The 19,592-nt window shown below is 40.6% G+C and overlaps 1 protein-coding gene across 1 annotated transcript in view; it reads right to left on the reverse strand.

Moving 5' to 3' along the window:
* Positions 1-10,267: 10,267 nt before the first annotated feature.
* Positions 10,268-19,592, reverse strand: part of IL17RD (interleukin 17 receptor D) — a 60,125-nt gene continuing 50,800 nt past the window's right edge. Inside the window, exons 8-13 of the mRNA XM_075183264.1 lie at positions 18,767-18,832; positions 17,090-17,144; positions 16,304-16,414; positions 15,376-15,560; positions 13,191-14,115; positions 10,268-11,805 (exon numbers count right to left, since the gene is read on the reverse strand). Coding sequence (XP_075039365.1) covers positions 11,699-11,805; positions 13,191-14,115; positions 15,376-15,560; positions 16,304-16,414; positions 17,090-17,144; positions 18,767-18,832 — 1,449 coding nt within the window. The 3' untranslated portion in view covers positions 10,268-11,698. The remainder of the gene's footprint in view (positions 11,806-13,190; positions 14,116-15,375; positions 15,561-16,303; positions 16,415-17,089; positions 17,145-18,766; positions 18,833-19,592) is intronic.

Genomic DNA, 19,592 nt, shown 5'->3' on the forward strand with positions numbered 1-19,592 from the left:
CCACTTTGTATTTAGTTGGTTCTGTGTCTTTAAATTGGCCATTGTTGTGCTAAGGAGCAAGACAGCTTTAGAATACGATGGGAAGGTTTTTCTCTCCTCTCATTGGCTGCAGATGGTTAATTCATATATTCCTTATGTGGGAATTTCTTAAATAGCTTGCTCGGGTGTGTGACGATACAAATATTATACCCTGTACAACAAAATACATTGGTGTACAAAAGTGAAATATTGTTACCCTGTAATAGTTCAATGCATGCATTAGTTTTACATAAAATGTATATTACTTCTGTATCCTCGTAAGTCGTGGCAGAAATAGACACTTTATATCAACAATGCTAAACAGAGTTATAATTGACTGACATTATCTGTCAAACATGTGGATCAAGTGCTGAGTTTTTCTAAAACAGGTACACACATGTAATATCCCCAATATCTGCAACACGTTATATCTACTACAGAAGTATGTTTTCTTAGCGCCTGTCAAGCTCTGTCTCATAATTAATTCACTTCCTTAAGTGTAATTGCTAAGCAGCACCAGTTTTTTTAATTGCACACCTCCTTGTCCTCCAGCTGTTTTGTAAATACTAATTAGTGTGCGGTATGAGAGTAGGGTATTGCCCTAAATAAGTTTGCATGATGAAATGTGATTGGCAAAAAAAATACAGGATACATTTGGGTCATCATAAATAAGTAGTATCGATAATTATAATAATAGACCTTATCAGCTTCCACCAAAAATGTATTTTTAAAAATGTGGGATATTTACATGCCTAGTTAATTAGATCAATTCACACATGCTTAGCCCAGGACTCTCAAACTTTTGGTTAAGTATTACAGACAACCTAATAACGACATTCATTCTGGGCCTGAGTCATTAAGGCAAAAGAAAGGAGCCATTTTTTTTTCCGGGACAAACCATGTTACAATGCAAGGGGTGCAAATTAGTTCATTATTTTGCACATACGTTAAATACTGGCTGTTTTTTTCATGTAGCACACAAATACTAGATAGCTTTATTTTTACACTGAAATTTAAAGTTGATCTAGTACATGCCCTACCCAACTATACATCTGTCCCCACATTTTAAATGTACCTCCCCCTCCAATGCAACATGGTTTTGCCCAGGTTTAAAGTTATTTTTTTTTTTTTTACTCTCCTTAATGACTCTCAGGCCCTCTATATCTGGCATGTGGGCAGCAGTTAGTGACTCTGAGCTCTCCCTCCAACATAATCATCTTATCACAAATATAAAACAATTACAAATTTGTGAAACAAAGACAAATAAGTAGCGCTGTCATCATACCAAGGACAGGGCTGGTAAGACGATCTAGTGAATGCCATCTATCTTCAGCTGCTGGACCCAGTGGGTTCAACCATCAGGCCGCCAGCTATCATTGCTGTTGCCTTGTCTGTTCCTCCTTTGGTGATCTTTGCTGCCTCCGTAGTGGCAGCAGCTGCTGCCGAACATGGGGAACAAGTGTCTTGGTTCTGTTTCCACAACTATTATTCTGTTAAACAAAACAAGTGGTCCACGTACAGCTATTCTCAGCTGGTGGATAATCACCTGTGCAGTATGAAGGTGACAGCTTTATTTAGAAAAAGAAGAGTCAATTCCTTTACCAACACTTCTCCCCCTTACATCTCTGACCTTGTCCCGAGGTCCACTCTGCTCAGTCTCTGACCTCCGCCTCAATTCACCTCTCATTACCTCCTCCCATGTTAGCCTCCAAGACTTCTGCCGTGCTGCCCCCAATCTTTGGAACTCCCTATCCAGTCTCACTCGACTCTCCCCCAAACTTCATTCCTTCAAACCCTCACTCAAACTCACCTTTTCAAGCTTGCCTATCCTACCACCTCTTGACCATCTTTTCCATCACCTCCTCTTCCTCGTCTGCCATCTCTAATTTCTCCCAGTTGTTCCTACTGTCTCTCACCACCCCTCCCTCTAGAATGTAAGCTCTCACGCGCAGGGTCCTCTCTACCCATTGTCCCCCGTCTGTCTATTGTCTGACTCCCTTGTTTGTCCTGTCATGTATTTTGCTGCACTCTGTGTGAGTCCCCATAGCATTACTCACTCATATGTGCTACTTATATGTTTTACCCCATCTATGTTAATTGCTTCTGTATCAGGCACTATGGAATCCGTATAAATAAATAATAATAATAATAATAATAATAATAATAATAATAAAGGAGGTTCAGTTAAGATAAAAGGTGAAGGACAGTTATGGTTTCAAGAAGAATACTGTTTTTAGATTTCTACAATGACTAGTTCACATTTCATGTGTCCAGCTGGCACCATCTCTCCTCACTCCAACCAGACCACATCTCCTGTAGTTAATATTGGTGAGTGATAGTGCTGTTGCCTCACAATATCCACACACACTTTCCCCACCAGCAGCTAACCACAAGAGCATCGATGCAGCACAAAGTAACAACCTTCTATAGACCCAGAGGAGGAAGGAGGATCAGATGGTGAAGGACAGTCATGGTTGCCAGCAGTGGATTGTCTTAGGAATTCTATGGCTTTAATATTGGTGTCTGACAATACTTCTGCCTTACAGTAGCCACACACTCTCCCCCCAACAGCTACAATTCTTATACCCTATGTATCCTGTGTTCCTTACTTTTTAGGTTGTAAGCTCCTTTCGGCAGGGCCAGCTTTACCTTCTGTTTCATGTCATTATGTCATTTGTTTGTATCATGATTCTCTCACAGTACACCACTGCGTAGTATGTCATTGCTCTGTAAGTAAAGGATAATAATAATTCACAAATATACACCAATCAGCCACAACATTAAACCACCTGCCTAAAATTGTGCAGGTCCACTTCGTGTCGCCAAAACAGCTCTGATTTGTCGAGACATGGACTTTACCAGACCTCTGAAGGAGTGCTGTGGTATCTGGCACCAAGACGTTAGCAGCAGATCCTTTAAGTCCTGTAAGTTGCGAGATGGGGCCTCCCCGGCTCGGACTTGTTTTACCAGCTCATCCCACAGATGCTCGATCGGAATGAGATCTGGAATCTGGAGGCCAAGTCAACACCTTGAACTCTTTGTCATGTTCCTCAAACCATTCCTGAATAATTCTTGCAGTGTGGCAGGGTGCATTATCCTGCTGAAAGAGGCCACTACCATCAGGGAATACTGTTGCCACGAAGGGGTGTACTTGGTCTGCAACAATGTTTAGGTAGGTGGTACGTGTCAAAGTAACATCCACATGAATGCTAGGACCCAAGGCTTCCCAGTAGAACATTACCCAGAGCATCACACTTCCTCCATCGTCTTGCCTTCTTTCCATAGTGCATCCTGGTGTAAACGACACACACATGCACCCGACCATCCACATGATGTAAAATAAAATGTAATTGATTAGACCAGGCTACCTTGTTCCATTGTCCAGTTCTGGAGCTCATGTGCCCATTAGATGTACTTTCAGCGGTGGACAGGGGTCAGCCTGCAGTCTGCGGTTACGCAGCAAGCTGTTGCACTGTGTGTTCTGAGTCTGACACCTTTCCATCATAACCAGCATTAACTGTTTTCAGCAATTTGTGCTACAGTGTTATTGTAGTGCTTCTGTGGTATTGGACCAAAGGAAAGACCATTGACTGTCAGATTCATCATTAAAAGGTTCTTAACTTACTATTTAAAGTTGTTTTTTTTTATGTAGGATTGTTGTTTTAAGTGCTGTAGAGGGCAGCAAATGATTGTGTGTCTGATAAAAACAGATTAAATTCAATTGCAAACCAGATGACATAAAATAAGGCTCATTTATAAACTGCACAATTGTTAATCTGCAAAGTAAATTTTATACTTTTCTGCATTTGTACACGGTTTTATGGGGAAGTCGGGCCAAGATAGGATGCAAAAGTGTGGATTACCTGCTGCTAAATAGGATGTCAGGTGCCACAAAGTGGTGAAGTGGTGACTGAGTCTGGGACATTGGATTAGGTTTAAAAGGGACGTAGGTAATTGTGCAGTATATGCTATTACGCAACAGCGTAAAAAGGATTTTAAAGATTGTTTTTAAGTGATTATTTTGTTTTTCTTGGTGCATTTAAAATTAAATATTTAAATATATATATATGTATATATATATATATATAAACTATTCTTTTGAAGGTTATGTTTAATCTAAATGGAAGTCCTTTCACTGTATAGAAACTTGTACATATATGGTCAAAAAAAAAAAAAAAGAGTGAAAAAAGAAACTTGTACATAAATACAAACATGTTCTAAGGTTTTCTTCAAAGCACAGCGTTCCGAAGAAATGAAATGTAATCACAAAATGTAGCAAGGAACTAATTAAATTGCAATTCTCTATAATCTGTACTTTTGGTCCCCTCCCATAAATCATACGCTCCGCTTGCCAAGAGGTCAAGTGGTTTCACCGTGCTAACACCTGGGCACTCCCAGCAAGTTCTTACAGATTGTTATAACACAGCTGGCACTGCTACCTAAACTCTGACTAATATGGTATAAACTACTTTTTATCTAGAACAATTTACACAGCGGAAGATTACAGAACATTACAAAGTATATTGCCCGTAAAAATCAACAGTAATCTGTATAAATGGGGCAATCGCTGGCCCATGTTTTAAGTTGCAAGAAAGAAGTGCAGTTAGATTTGATTTGAATTTGTTTGCAGTTATTACAGTCTTTGTTCGCTATATCAGTTCCATACTGTAGGTGGCGCTACAGGACATGTATAAAGAGCAGTTTTGAAGGGCAGAATACATTGTACAATTCACCTGTATTTATTTAATAGAAGCTGCCATATAATTCTGCACAGATATAAAAGAAAAGAAAACCACATTATTTACACTGTAACTTCTGGGATATTAATTGAGCCATTGTCACAGTTATATATTTTATAATGATATGATATGGTCACGGTAACATCCAAGGTAACATCTAATATCTGAAATAACTTACAGTCAGTGCGAGTTATAAGTTGTACACACAGTTTTGTAAGTACACTTAAGTGATGACATCAGAATGCTCTGTTTACAGATATTATTTACAGGTATTTATTTATTAATATATTAGCATTACTTGTGTGTTACAACAGCATAAAGACGTACTGTAAAGTAAATGACATTGTTCGGAGCATAATAAAATTCAATATCAATGATTGTTTGTATTTCACGTTCTTTGGTTCTGTTAAACGCAGAGTCCGACTTGCGTTTTTAACCCAAGGGCCGCACATATAAATGTATGTAAACATAAAACCCATCCTATTCTGTGTGTTCATAATCGCATTTTGTTTGGATGCTACTTGCTCTATTTCAGTGTATTCACAGTAAGTCAGCACACTTGAATGATTTCACTGGCCTCTACGGGACTGCATTTTGTACATATTCATTAAAGGTTGAAAACGGTTTAATCAGTGGTGTACTAATATTTCCTGTTTGTGTTAATGGCCCATTCTTTCAATGGCATTGTGTGCTTCATGTAGATATTTGTAGACATTTCACATGGATTACAAAAGATTTCTTGAATTATGAGTTTCATTGACTTGTAAGACACGTACGGTGCTCTGCAGAACCATACAGAGGGGAAATACAGAGGGTCATACAAGGTGGACAGAATACATGCAGACATGAGAACACAGGGTAGGAGAGCCCCGCTTGTGAGAGAGCTTACACCCTAGCTGGAAAAGGGCAGCACTGAGACAGGAGAAGTGAGTGTGACTCAGAGTGGAGATTGGGACCAGTACCAGTGTACTATAGGGTATGTGAAGCAGTTTAGATATGAGTAGAGTAAGCTCTAGTAAAGAGGTGAAGTCTCAGAAAGTATAAGATTTAAAGGTTGAGGAGTGCCTGATCTGAAGTAGCGCGTTATCCCATAGGTCAAGCCAGGCCAACCTGTGGCTCTCCAGGTGTTGTGAAACTACAAGTCCCAGCATGCCCTGCCAACTATCGGCTGGCTATGTACTGACAAAGCATGTTGGGGATTGTAGTTTCACAACACAGAGAGCCACAGGTTTGCCAGGCATGCCATAGTTGATTAGGGGCATTGGAGAAGACTTGTAGGCAGGAGAGGTGGTCTGAGATAAAGACAAGGTACAGGATAGAGGCAGCTCTAAGGCATGAGGGAGAGTATGAGGGGTAAATTTACTAAAAGACGGTTTATTGTGCAATTTGCAAACCACCACATATTGGGTGCGGATTTGAGACCCAGACTGTAGGATTTACTAATCTGCTTCTTGGAGGCTAAAAACTCAAACCGCATATGATATATTACAGTATAGGTCAAACCGCATTGTGATGGCAGATGAGAAACATCCGGTTGCTCCCATAAGAAATTTCCCCTTCATCAGAATTAATAATGTCCCTGATCAAACCGCAGGTTAGTAAATCTCCCCCCAGGTTTGAGATTTAAGAAGATTTGGTGTTATTATTGAGGGCTTTGTCTAAGGACGAAACGCGTTGGACCCCTACACACCACAAGAAGCGACTACCTGAATACTCACCTCTACCCTGGAACCACTTCTCACAAAAAGCTCCAGGAACGAAGGGGTAAGAAGGCTAACTAGGAAGAAAACAGAGACCGCAGTGGAACGCAGTCTGCGCTCCACCAAAACCGGAAGTCCTGCACAAGCGACTACCAGAAGAAGAAAAAACATCCCCGTTTAAATCCACAGCCACAACACCGCTCGGTAAACGCTACAAAACCCACTGACCGCAGCGCCCAAACCACAGGAACACAAGACCGCCTGTAACCTACTAAATGCTCTTATAAGAGCTCCCAAGCAAAAGCCAAACACCCGCACTTTATACTTAACCATCCCCACTTACCACCACACATAGTCTTTCAACGTCAATAACTAATACCAACATCGCATCACAATACACATCCAGAGGCCATCACACAACATACTGCCTCTTTTTTCTGCTCTAGCCATATAAGAGCTCTTTAATACCCCCCATTCACATATAGCCACACCCCTCACAGGAGGTACCTTACCACCACAATATACAGTGCCAATAGGGCCGACAACAGGGCTTATAGACTTACACCGGCAAAAGAGCTATAAACCACTAGAAGCCCTATAAGTATATTGAAAGGTACCAGCCCAATATGTGTTCTCCACACACATATCCCCATTACCCCCATACATCCTCCCTCTCTCTCTTCCCCCCCCCCCCCTCTCTCTCTTCTTCTCTCTCCCCCTCCCTCTTCTCTATCCACAGGTTGCGCCACGGCAAAACTAAAAATAGAAACAAAGAGATCGGCAAACGGAACATCCGAGGAATCCGTAACGGCAGCACCAATCCCTGATAAACCCCTGACAAGCGCAGACGTCCAAGGTAAGCTCACGAACGAGAGCCCTCCCCCCACCCAGCTTAGAATACTATGTCTGAACTCCACCTGCCCTTACTACCTGCTTGAACTTGACAATTCTTGTGCTTGTACCCTTCTGGGGCTTACCAGTCTCTGTAGGCTTGTCGCTACAGCATCGGACTCTGATCTCTATACTTGCTTGCAAGAGCCTGACACACACACACACACACGCACGCACAAAGGCATCACCTTTCAAAATCCAGAACACCTGGGTAAAGCTAATTTTTCATTCAGGGGCACACATTTTTGTCTCAAAGTGTCAGTTACATGAGACTTTCCTTTAAGCTACAATATCAAATCCAAAATTACTTTATTAAACAGGTAATTTTGCTGCTAAAGTTACAAGACGAAAAAAAAACCAACCCAAACAGGATGAAATTAGAGTGGGAAAAAAATGAGTTTTTAGAGCCAGAGGACCTATCAAGTTACAACTGAAATTCGGTTGAGAATGTAACAAGCCTCAGACTAACCATTTCATTGTCAGACTTAAGCTGGATAAATGGACAAAATAAGATCTCTCCTTAACTTTGTTTTTAATATAGATAATTACCTATTAACAATTCTTAGAGCTTGTGACTAAATTAGTGTGTGTGTGTGTGTGTGTGTGTGTGTGTGTGTGTGTGTGTGTGTGTGTGTGTGTGTGTGTGTGTGTGTGTGTGTGTGTGTATATAGGTGTGTCTCCATGGAAGGTTACATACATGCTTTAAATATTTTGTGAGTTACTTTGAATATATTTCTATTCATTTAAATGTAACTGAACTGTGAGAGTCGCTGGTTGAAACATCTAGGATGCATTTTACACATCAAATGATTGAGGAACAAAATTTAAGAAAAAAAGTTTTGTTTATTACACAGTATAAAAGGTACCATGACATAGAACATTGTTTTAATATTAACATACCAGATACAATCTAATTTATAAAATAAATGTACATTTCACAACCTGCTACAGTTTGTTTTAATAGAGCTAAAATATTTACAAATTTAAAGCAATAAAAAGAAGAAAAGAAAAATACTTTAAGAGCTCGTTCACACATATTCGCTAGGAAAATCGGTAAAATTAATGAAAACCAATGTGCGTTACAACTTTTCTAATACAACGGCTATACTGGTAGCACGGCTTAATGCACAAGACGTTGCAGAAGGCAGCATGATCTGTTCTAATGATGGAAATGAGCCCAAAAGAATCCAATTGTCCTATTTTTAATGTGGATTGCAGGCGTTAGTTAGCGGCATTAACGCTAGTGTGAACGAGCTCTCAAGCTGTCAAACAGGAGCCAAAGTCACCCACTAGGCATTTTTTTTAATGTTATTATACTGATGATTTGTGATACTGGAATTGTTGAAATTGACGGTGTTGCTGAAATCCCACATTTAAATGTTCAGAACTAGGAGTTAATCAAACATGATTATCAGCTTCTGATGTCCAGCAGAATATCCTGGGAGATGTATCTTAAAAACATGTGAAGAGTCAAAGGTTGCCTAAACCAGTTATTTAATCATAGACGACCTGTGGCTCTTTAGCTATTGTGGAACTACAAAGCCCAGCATGATCTGCCATATAAAGGTTGAGGGACTTGTAGTTCCACAAATGCTGAAGTACCGAATAGTAATTTCTGTAAAACTGGGAGTGTACACATTACACCTATTGTCTGGTGACCTTGGAATACAGCATAAAGGAATTAAATTAGTCACTTTCTAAAGCTCATAAAACATTCACTTCAGTCGTTAAGACTTCATCTGTCACATACTCAGAGTGGAGGCAGCCATTTCTGGGCTGAACAAATATTCAGCCTATGAATTGTCACTATGGCATGAGGCAGTCAATGATGTCAACTGAAGCCTCCGCCAAGGTGAGCTTAGAGGCAGAAAAATATCCCCCAGTGCACTCTGTACAACGGTAGACATCACACCAAAAATCCAAACTCCTACCACGTTAGTACCACTACTTTCAATAAAATAAAATGTTTCTATTTTACTCCTAAAATTAATTTAGAATTTTGGCATTTTGCTCCCTAAACCCACGCTCTTGGCGGAAATTAGGGCGCATTTACACCAACAGGGGCAGGCCCAGAGCGACTTTTACACTGCACAGCAGGCAATTTGCTCTTTGTAAATGATCTCCGCTGTGTTTAGGCAAGTAGTACACTTACAGGTATAAATTGTTTTCTGGTACATGAACAGCTGCATTTCTCAGTATGAACACTAGAGGGCAGGTGTGATGCTTTGAAATTAAATATTTCTACATTGAGCCTGTCTCCCAAAAAATCCCCACAAAAACCATAACCCCCCCCCCCCCTCCCCACCCCCAATGAACTTTAAACTGCACACAGCACCTACCTACAGGCAATGTGTCACTGTGATGTTAACGCCTCCCAGTGAATTGATAGATTGCATTATCATGACTCTTAGTAGAGGCAGCTATTGTGTTAACTGAACTATCTGTACATAACGGGGGAGCTTTAGATCCTTACAATGTGTACGCTTTTGGAAAGAAGTCCTTATTTGACTTCAAAGTTTCATTTCTGCATTTGTGAATGACACTCTTTCATAATGAACAATTCTATTTCTGTTCTAGTCTAATGTATTGTTGTCGCAATAGTATGATAAGATGTTTAAATTATTAAGGTGTATGTACTCTGCAAGAACAGACTTTTTTTTTTATAAATTATATTTACAAACATTCCACAAGTTGCCCCAAGAACTTATATTTGTGATATGATTGAGCCTTATTGGACAGCCATAATATACTGCCAGGTCCATGTGTTTTAATCACTCAGGGGTATATTTACTAAACTGCGGGTTTGAAAAAGTGGAGATGTTGCCTATAGCAACCAATCACATTCTAGCTGTCATTTTGTAGAATGTACTAAATAAATGATTATTAGAATGTGATTGGTTGCTATAGGCAACATCTCGTTTTTCAAATCCGCAGTTTAGTAAATATACTCCTTTAGTGTTTTTACCTAATATTGTTTCAAGAGCTCCTCTGCTGACAATGCCTCTTGCATGCCTCCGTCAAGGGACTTCTCAATGGAAAATGCATTTGAATAAATATAAACTATATGTGTGAACCTGTGCAGCAGCAGTGACACATTGCACTGACGCATCGGACCACAGAGGATTTTGGGGCACAAATATACTGCAACCTAACATTTTTAGGGCCACAGGATTTGCGTCATTTACCCCCCGCCACCTCACTGCGCAATGCACTTTGCCGCAGTGGGCCGGATACGGGAGGTTACACTGCTCTCGCAGGAGTTTGGGAGAACTCCTAGAAGTACGGGAGTCTCCTGGACATCCGGGAGAGCAGGCAACTAAGCTGTAACCCATTGTGACCCGACCACTCGGGCGATATGCCGACTGACCAGTTCCGTCCATCTTAACCACTCACGTGTGTGACCAAATTGGGAAGTGATCGTGTCGTGCTGGCAGGACCAGCCGTATGCAGCCAGCTTATCTGTCATTTTTGTAACACAGTTTAGAAAATGGTTCCAGCACACGTTATTAAATAGGGCTCAATGTATTATTGATACAATTAAAAAAGTAATTTACACATTTTTATGTGTATTTTTAAACTCCTGGTGCTGGCAGAGTTGGTTTCCTGTGTAATGTGAGAACAAGGTGGGACAGTACCTCCATTCCACCGCAGAAAAAGCAGTGTCTGTACCTAAAGAAACTCGATACCATCAGTTGTACTCCAATGGTGATCGTGCAGTCATAGATAATTATGTTCCAGTATATAAACATGTGAAACACCATATGGTTGAGGCCTATTTGCCCGTCAGCTGTCACTGTGTCTAAATTGACCCTTCTGGCCGTCCTTAAGCTGCTTCAATTTTTTGGGCGAATAACAGACAACTTTCAGACCCAACAGTTTGGAGAATTTAGGATGGGGTAGAGTTTCGGGCAAGACATCTCATTTTCCGGCCTGGGGCAAAGACATTTTCTTGGCTCAAACAACGGTGGTGCGTCCTAACTCTACAAAACAACATAAAATAAAAAATAACAAACTGTCCACAACACTAACCATTTTGAGACCAAACTTTTGGCCACCAGATTAACCCATCAAACACCCAACGTCCTGCGGTGAAGGTTATTATTTAAGCCCTCTTTTTTCTTTTCTTTTTCCCCCCCTTGTTCACTGGCCCAGAAGTCCCAGACTCGGGTAGGAAAAAGGGGGAGGGGGGCAATTTCTATTTGTCTTTCATATATTCAAGTAGATTCAGGGTCCGCAGTGATCTGGTGACTATTCACAAAACCTGTTTGCTAAAGTGGCAATGCATATTAACTCCTTCACTGCCAGCGGGGCTAGCCCCTCCTTTGGCACAGAATGGGTTAACCAATAAAACTACAAAGGTGCAATTGTTTGAAGCTCATCAGGGTGAATGTGGCAATGAAGATCGGCTTTGCACACACTGTACACAACGGATTTTGGCACGGTCGGCTCTTCCTCCCCTGCGAAGAGAAACAAATGGTTAAAATAGGTCATCTAAAAAAAGCTCACCCTAGACAGAGCTGGATGCGACGGGGGACCTATAAGTAACTCCAAGCTCTACCTCCAGAACAACATGTATGGTACTTTCAGCTTCAACATTTAAGGTCTTTGGCCATCAGGGGTTAATGTCCGCAACACTGTCTATAGCTGTCGCAATGTTTACCGTATACCCTCGGAACAAACAATGTAATGTTACAAGTGTCAATCATGTTAAAATATCTACTAAGAGGCTATTGCATTTAAAATTCCAGTTAGTCCTATGTGAAATGGAATATTGTAAAATTCCCTAAATGTATGTAAACGTTCCTGTATCATAACATTTGCAATTACATGTATTCAATAAACAGCCTCATCAAGGGATTTTGTTCTGTAATCCTAACGGCATACGAAAAGGTTTCCCTGCCATCTAACATCTTCAGTTCTGACAAGCTCCTGAAATGCCTACATACAGGGGTGCTTGCAAATTTATTCAGACCCATGATCAGTTCTCTCCTTTTACTGTGAACACACCCTACACTGAATTTTTGTTCTCCGTTGGATCTTTATTTCAGAGCATAAAAACGCAAAATTAGTTTAATGTGACATTGTTTTATGTTATCAAAAGATCAAGAAAATAAAACTGAAATATTCTGTTTGCGTAAGTATTTACACCCTGTGTTGTGGAGGCTCAAAGTTTACACAGTGAAAACAATTGCCAAATGAGGACAAAATTTGCCTCCACCAGTGATTCATGAAATAACAAACATATTTTCCATATAAAAACTCCATGGGTACGGGATCATTATTCAGGCTGTTTATATGAAGGACAGCTCGGAAAATGAATTATGAAATGTATAAATTAGAAAAACGGGACAAGACAATATCCAAGTACTCAGATGTTCCTGCGTGCACTGTTGATTTAATCAGAAGGTGGAAGCCACATCCAAATACACAGATGTTGCTGAGAAAAGGTTGCTCCTCAAAAATTTCTCTGTGCAAATAAGGGGACTGTGAGAGAAGTCACAAAGAGGACAACAATTACTCGGAAGCACGGGAGCTAAATTTAAAAATAATTTTGGTTGCTCTCTTTATTCTGTAAAATTATAGAATTGGGTGTGAATGTTGGTGAGGTGCCTAGCAGTCCTCTAATAATGTAAATATCTTCAGTACCGCTATTAGGACATCGGCTCTGTTGTCAGGCTGCACAAACAGGACATGTGTTGTTGGTGCCTTCACAGGGGATCCGATGAAATAATCCCTAGTTGACCTGATATTATGCACCCAACTGGGCAAATGGGAGTCAATCAACGATAAAGACCCTGTTTAGGAGTAGAATAACTGCAATATAATAATTATTGGGTCTTACCTAACCCCGAGGATGAAGAAACGCTCTCTGCAATAGAAGAAGTTTCTACTTGGTCAGTCAATAGTCCGTCCATTAAAGGTAATGACAGCTCAGAAGATGGGACAGAAGAGTCGTATATTCCCGAGTCCCGAGGCATGTCCGTCTGATTGACAACCTTTACAGAATGCAGCACTGGCTGGAGAACGCAACACTCAATATGGGTGTTCGGTGTTTCCGTCTCATCCCCAATATCGCTGCTTTGAGTTGGCGACTGACAGTCCGCCGGTGCCACCACAACGGCTATTACCGCGGAATCGTGTTCCGTTGCCTGCTTCCCCGTGACATCGTTCAGGACCAAGCCGGAGTCAAACTTTTCCATCACCGGTTCCTGGAAGTGCAGAGTCGGGGAGTGGGATAGAACATGTTCCTTCTCGAACCAATCCGGTTCCTGGTCAATATACTGGTGCATGTTACAAATAGCTACATACAGCGCGCGCCCTGCTTTGCTCCGGAAATAGTTGCGCTTGCTGATGTTGGTTGGGTACTGATCATGGTCCTGAAGACTAAGCTCCTTGGAATACAGGTGGTAGTAGAGCTGAGGAAGATGATCCATGAGTTTGTATTTCTTAGTCACATCTAGAACCCCAGGAATGTCATTTTCACTGGAGTAATCAAAGTAAACGGTGATGAATTTGCTTAAGTCGTCCGAGCTGTCTTGGGCTTTGCTCAGCTTCTCAGTGATCATAGACATGGCGCTTGCAAAGATCTCTCCTTTTCCAGACTCAATAGCGGACCCTTTATGCTTCCTCTTCTTCTTCTCCACAAAATACTTCAGCCCCTTGGAACACACAACAATGATATAATGAGAGTTTTTCAGCTTCTGTTTCAGCCACTCCCGTTGTCCCTCTTTGCAAATTTTCAAATTTTCCCACAAATCCAGAGAAACCTTAAAGGAGACACAAAGGGTCACATCGTTGACGAGTGTGGTGTGAATTAAACAAATTAATATGGACCATTTTGACATAGTCCCAAAGGTTTGAAGAAAATATCAAACTATTTGAAAGGGCAGAAACACCAAGAAGCTGTAATGGGCCACCAGAGGGCGCTCTAGTCATGTATAATAACCTTCAGCATAAATAGTCTCTGTCATTGAATTGGTTATATAAAGAACTGTGCGGTCTAAAAGAACCTATTTAAAAGAACCAACTGGCTAGTTTTCAACCTTAAAACAAAAACATGACTTAAAAAGTTTTGATGTTTGGGTGAGAAGTGAAGAACTTCTGTAATCAGCTGTTGAAGCCATTTGATAACCTCCTTTCTGCTTGCAGGCTCTGAGCTCTTATATAGCCAGTTGTTCCCCAGGCAGCATGACGCAGACTGTGCGGATGTGGATCTTACAGTCTAACGAAGTTACTTCTACATTTACATACACACATGCTGCACAGGATGGAGCCTCCGTTCTATAGCTGCTCAGAGTCTACAAGAACAGAGTGTACAATTAAATGGCTTCAACAATAATAAAACAATAATTTATACAAATAAAAAAAAAAATCTTAATGCCTGACATAGATATCAACATTTCAACCGTGAATTTTTGGCGCACATGCCTTAAGACTCTGTCTTTGTTTTACTAAACATTTATTACCAGCAACAGTGTAAATAAGAACCAGTGAAACCAAGGTGCGCTCCTGTAAATGAAATGTGTACAATTGAATGAAATCATTAGAGAAAGTGCAGCCAGGACGATTAAGCATGTACATAAGTTGGTGACTTTTGTGCACAATATAATGTATACGCTGACACATATATTTGTTTTAGAGCGCCAGACTCTCTTTTCTTTTGTTTTCACATACACAGTGGTCTTAATTGTCCTGGATGGATATTCTCAAATGATTTATTCACTTGTACACATTTAATTAATTTAAAGGAGCGCACCTTGGTTTCTGTTTTTCCGGAGTCAGACCCATCCCTTATAGATTGTTGCATACTTACAAAATGGAGACTCAGGATGGTTTTACATGTGACACCCTGAGGTATACTTGCTGCTAAACACGCTAGGGAATCCCCTACAGGAGACGGCAGTGTATGTACGCCTTACTCCAGTGTCCCGCATTACGATCGTATAGGCTATATTCGTGGACAAATAACAGATCAGAGGTACCACAACACCTCCACATCTTAAACACACATTACAATGGCTGCTTACCTCACATCCGCAGAAATCCTGCAGGAAGTAGGCAAAACACTGGATGACGTTGATGTGCTTCTGGCAGTCTTTGTTGGAGTAGCAAATGAACACTTTAGGGCGTGGCCGAGGTCTTTCAACATGGAGGCTTCCGGCATACGTGGAGGACTCTGAACTCTCCTCATCAAGGTGGGAATAGATGTTCTCTACAGGACGAGAATTTATATTCAACAAGGAGACCAGGGGGTATGTTTACTAAACTGTGGGATTGAAAAAGAGATGTTGCCTATGGCAACCAATCAGATTATAGCTGTCCTTTTGTAGAATGCACTAAATAAATGGTAACTAGATTCTGATTGGTTGCTATAGGCAATATCTCCACTTTTTCAAACCCGCAGTTTAGTAAATATAACCACAGGACTGTACAGCTTTATTTTGCAAAGTCTCTAAAATAAAGAATGTGCTTCACTTTCTCCTATAGCAATAAAAAAAAAAAAAATCCTTAAAATATAAATTATATCATCATGTGACCAAAATATTCTTAATCATCCAGTGACTTAGTGATGGTTGTACATATACTGCTGCAACTTTTACGAAGAACCTCTGTACATTTCTTCTTCTGCATTGTTCGACCTAACATTTATGTCCTCAAGCTATTTTTACTTCCTTTGGATATGACGCAACCAGCTCTCAGATTCCAACGGACAGAGCGATGCCGACTCATGCGGGATCCAAGGGCAATATATAAATGTGTGATCAAAAATACTTAAGAAAGCAAGAAAAATATAGCCAGGTATTTAGAAAAAGTTGTAGGACGGCGCGTACAAAGCAAAACATATGTACATGTACAAAAGTGTGAACAGACTGAGCAAACTGAATGCGTATTAAAAGCTTATTGAACAACATATTGTTTTTCCGAACTACAAATCTCTACAGGTAACAAACTTACCTTGTTGCTTCTTCCGGCACATAACGGTGAACAGCGTGGCAAAGGCCGATATAACGACCAAAGGAACGGTGATGGCGATAGCACGTATTGGCCCGGCCCATGGAGAATGCACTGTCAGAGGGGGAGAGAGTGTTACAACAAAACTGAGACCAAGCATTACAGTCTCATTCAAGAGCAAGCACTCAGTGTTCAACAAATTAATATCTTTATATGTTTTAGCTGAGGGTGAATAACTTTAATTAACCAGGTGATCATATTTTTGTCTCTGTCAGTAGTAAATATGAAGTAATATGCAGTATTAGCAGGTATACTGCAGCAGACTTTTTTAAGTGTTCCATTATCTGTTTATAAATCACGTTTTTAAATCATCAGAGACCATCATGGCGGCAGCCAGTCAGCAGCGGGTGACATCACGCAACTTATGACAGTCAGTGAAAAATACCGCAGCTTATAATTATCACATTAATAAATGTGCCTCATAAATAGAGTTTTAGGATAAAGTGTTATTTTCTAGGCTTAGGGGTATATTTACTAAACTGCGGGTTTGAAAAAGTGGAGGTGTTGCCTATAGCAACCAATCAGACTCTAGCTGTCATTTTGTAGAATGCAATAAATAAATGACAGCTAGAATCTGATTGGTTGCTATAGGCAACATCTCCACTTTTTCAAACCCGCAGTTTAGTAAATATACCCCAAAGTGTCTCTTGAACCATGGCTACAATATCCCAGCACTTTAAACAGGTCATCTCAGGGAGGGGCAATGCCATGCCGTTTCCAGATACTTGCCTGGTTTTAGAGAGTAGTGCATGGAGCGTCGCGTTGTGTTGGTGTCATCAAGAAGCTGGAGAGATAAAAAAAGAGGGAATGTTTATTTAGGTGTGTAGTTGTATTGGTTCAGGGAGATACTGACTGTGAGTGGCCAAGCTCTGTGTACATTCCATCTCTATGTATGTTGGCTGGGTACACACTACAGTGTTCTCATCCGATTATTGAGCCAATCAAACGATAAACGACCGTTCGGCCCGATATCGTATGTACACCGCAATGATGATCGTTCCAAAGCACATCGTATCGTTTCATTTGATTTTTTAAACTGAACTAAAAATGTTGTTCAACGATGGATTGTTGTTCCAATTCTGCAGTGTGTGCACTCAGGACCGGCAGTGTCCATAGAGCTCTACAGAGTGTGCAGAGTCACCATCTTTTCAGCGGATGGTTATGACAGATGAAGAGCACAGATCTGAAGGTAAATAGTGTAAAACGTCTACACAGGAATCGGCTGCTGATCTGGACTTTTTTTTCTCTGTCGTTGGTAAAATCATTAAAGATGTTGCATTGGGAGAAATTTTCTGTAGTGTGTACCCAGCCTTATGTATGTAACCAATAGACCCTGGCAGGGACTAATGTGTACTACTTTGTAGATCTAACATTTAACACTTCACTATTTGATCTGTACAAATCGCCCCCCATGAGTAGATCTGACACTATGCACTCTGGTGGTGGCAGCCATTTTGGGGCATGACCCAAATGGTAGCCCAGACCATTAATTTGCTAGGACCCTGTGACTTTACTGAGGTATATTTGACCATTTATCAAAACATGTATGGGCCAAACATTACCACCATACCTAAAATACAAGCTGTCTTATGTAACACAGTTAATGGTAACAATCCCCAATGCTTATGTAAATACTCTGACAGGACCGGAGATGTTCGATGCTGTATTAACATTTGCTGTGTAGACGGGTGCAAGCTACTGCTCTATGTTATCAGCCATTTCAGACAGAGAAGATGGCTGCAGTGTTCTTTAACAGTCTTAAAGATAGGAAGTCTGCTGTATATAGAGAAAAAGACTTTAACTAGGACCTTTATTTCAAATGTTACTTTGGTCGTTCATTTGAGTTTTACGCGAAAAATAAATAAATATATACTTAATTAATGAAATATCCTCCATTTTGAGGAACACATAAAACAGTTATATACGTTTCTTTGTGAAGTTTGTATTCCCCGTGTTTGCGTGGGTTTCCTCTGGGTGCTCCAGTTTCCTCCCACCCTTCAAACACATACTAGTATGTTAATTGGCTGCTTTTAAATTGACCTCTGTCTGTCTGTCTGTCTGTCTGTCTGTTAGGGAATTTAGACTGTAAGCTCCAATGGGGCAGGGACTGATGCGAGATCTCTGTATAGCGCTGCGGAATTAGTGACGCTATATAAATAGCTGATTATATACTTTTTACAATTTTATTATACGCTCCTTTAAATAGGGCAACTTGTACTTGGGTATAAATAGCACATCTTACAACCATACCATAGTTGTACATTGCAATTTAGTCGCCATAATACTTTTCTCATAGAAAATAAATAATGTTTATTCAGGACCTTCTGGGAAACTGATTATTTATGGCCTCAACTCGAACATATAGCATAAAATGAAAACATAAAACATGTACAACAGACATTTTACCTCAATGACGTAATCCCCGGGAGAGACGTTCTGCAGGAGACAGTTTGTGTAGTCTGTATTCTGGACCTACAACAATCGTTGATAATTGTGTCATCAATACAAGTCACTAACTCCCATTATACCCACGAAGCTTATAAAAATGTAGTTTAGAGACTGCAGACTCTAAATATGTGGATTATTTCTCATGTTAGATCAGTCTGCCAATGAAGGGTTCACATAAAAATGAATAAATAGGAAGATACAGGGACAGGACAGTAATTGGTGGAAATATCTGTCCATCAAGACAAAACTTCCCCTGATAGCTGTCTGCTCAGTGCACAAAGTGTGGTTGAGCCAAAGCTATCGGATGACCAGCATGCGACATAGAATGCTTAGAGCGGGAAAGGACGTAAAGAACACTTGGGCTTCGTTAAATAATATACAAGCAATAAAATAGTTCACACTTGTGTGCAACGCCTTAAACCTTGAGGCAGGAGCGCTTGGTACTTTCAACAGGCGAATTCTGCCAAAGTAAGTATGTAACGCTCCTCGCTCACCGACCCGCCTCATCGGCTGACATAGGGGCTGTGAGTTTCACAAGCTGCTGACGCAGATTGGAAGACGGCCTAGCAAGGCCTTAGAACATTTAACTGTGCAAATAGCGTCAAGATCCAACACACACAAGACAGCGATGATAACTCCGGCAGCGAAGAATCTCGGCACAGAGCCCAGAACCTGGGCTCTCTGTCCGGTTAACTGTCTCACGCCAGAGGGTATGCAAGTTCTGCTAGAAAAAGAAGCCCATTAGATCATCCATTCTAGCCACAAAGGTTTCAGAAATGAAAAC

The sequence above is a fragment of the Mixophyes fleayi genome, chromosome 8, assembly GCF_038048845.1.
Source record: "Mixophyes fleayi isolate aMixFle1 chromosome 8, aMixFle1.hap1, whole genome shotgun sequence".
Taxonomy (NCBI): Eukaryota; Metazoa; Chordata; class Amphibia; order Anura; family Limnodynastidae; genus Mixophyes; species Mixophyes fleayi.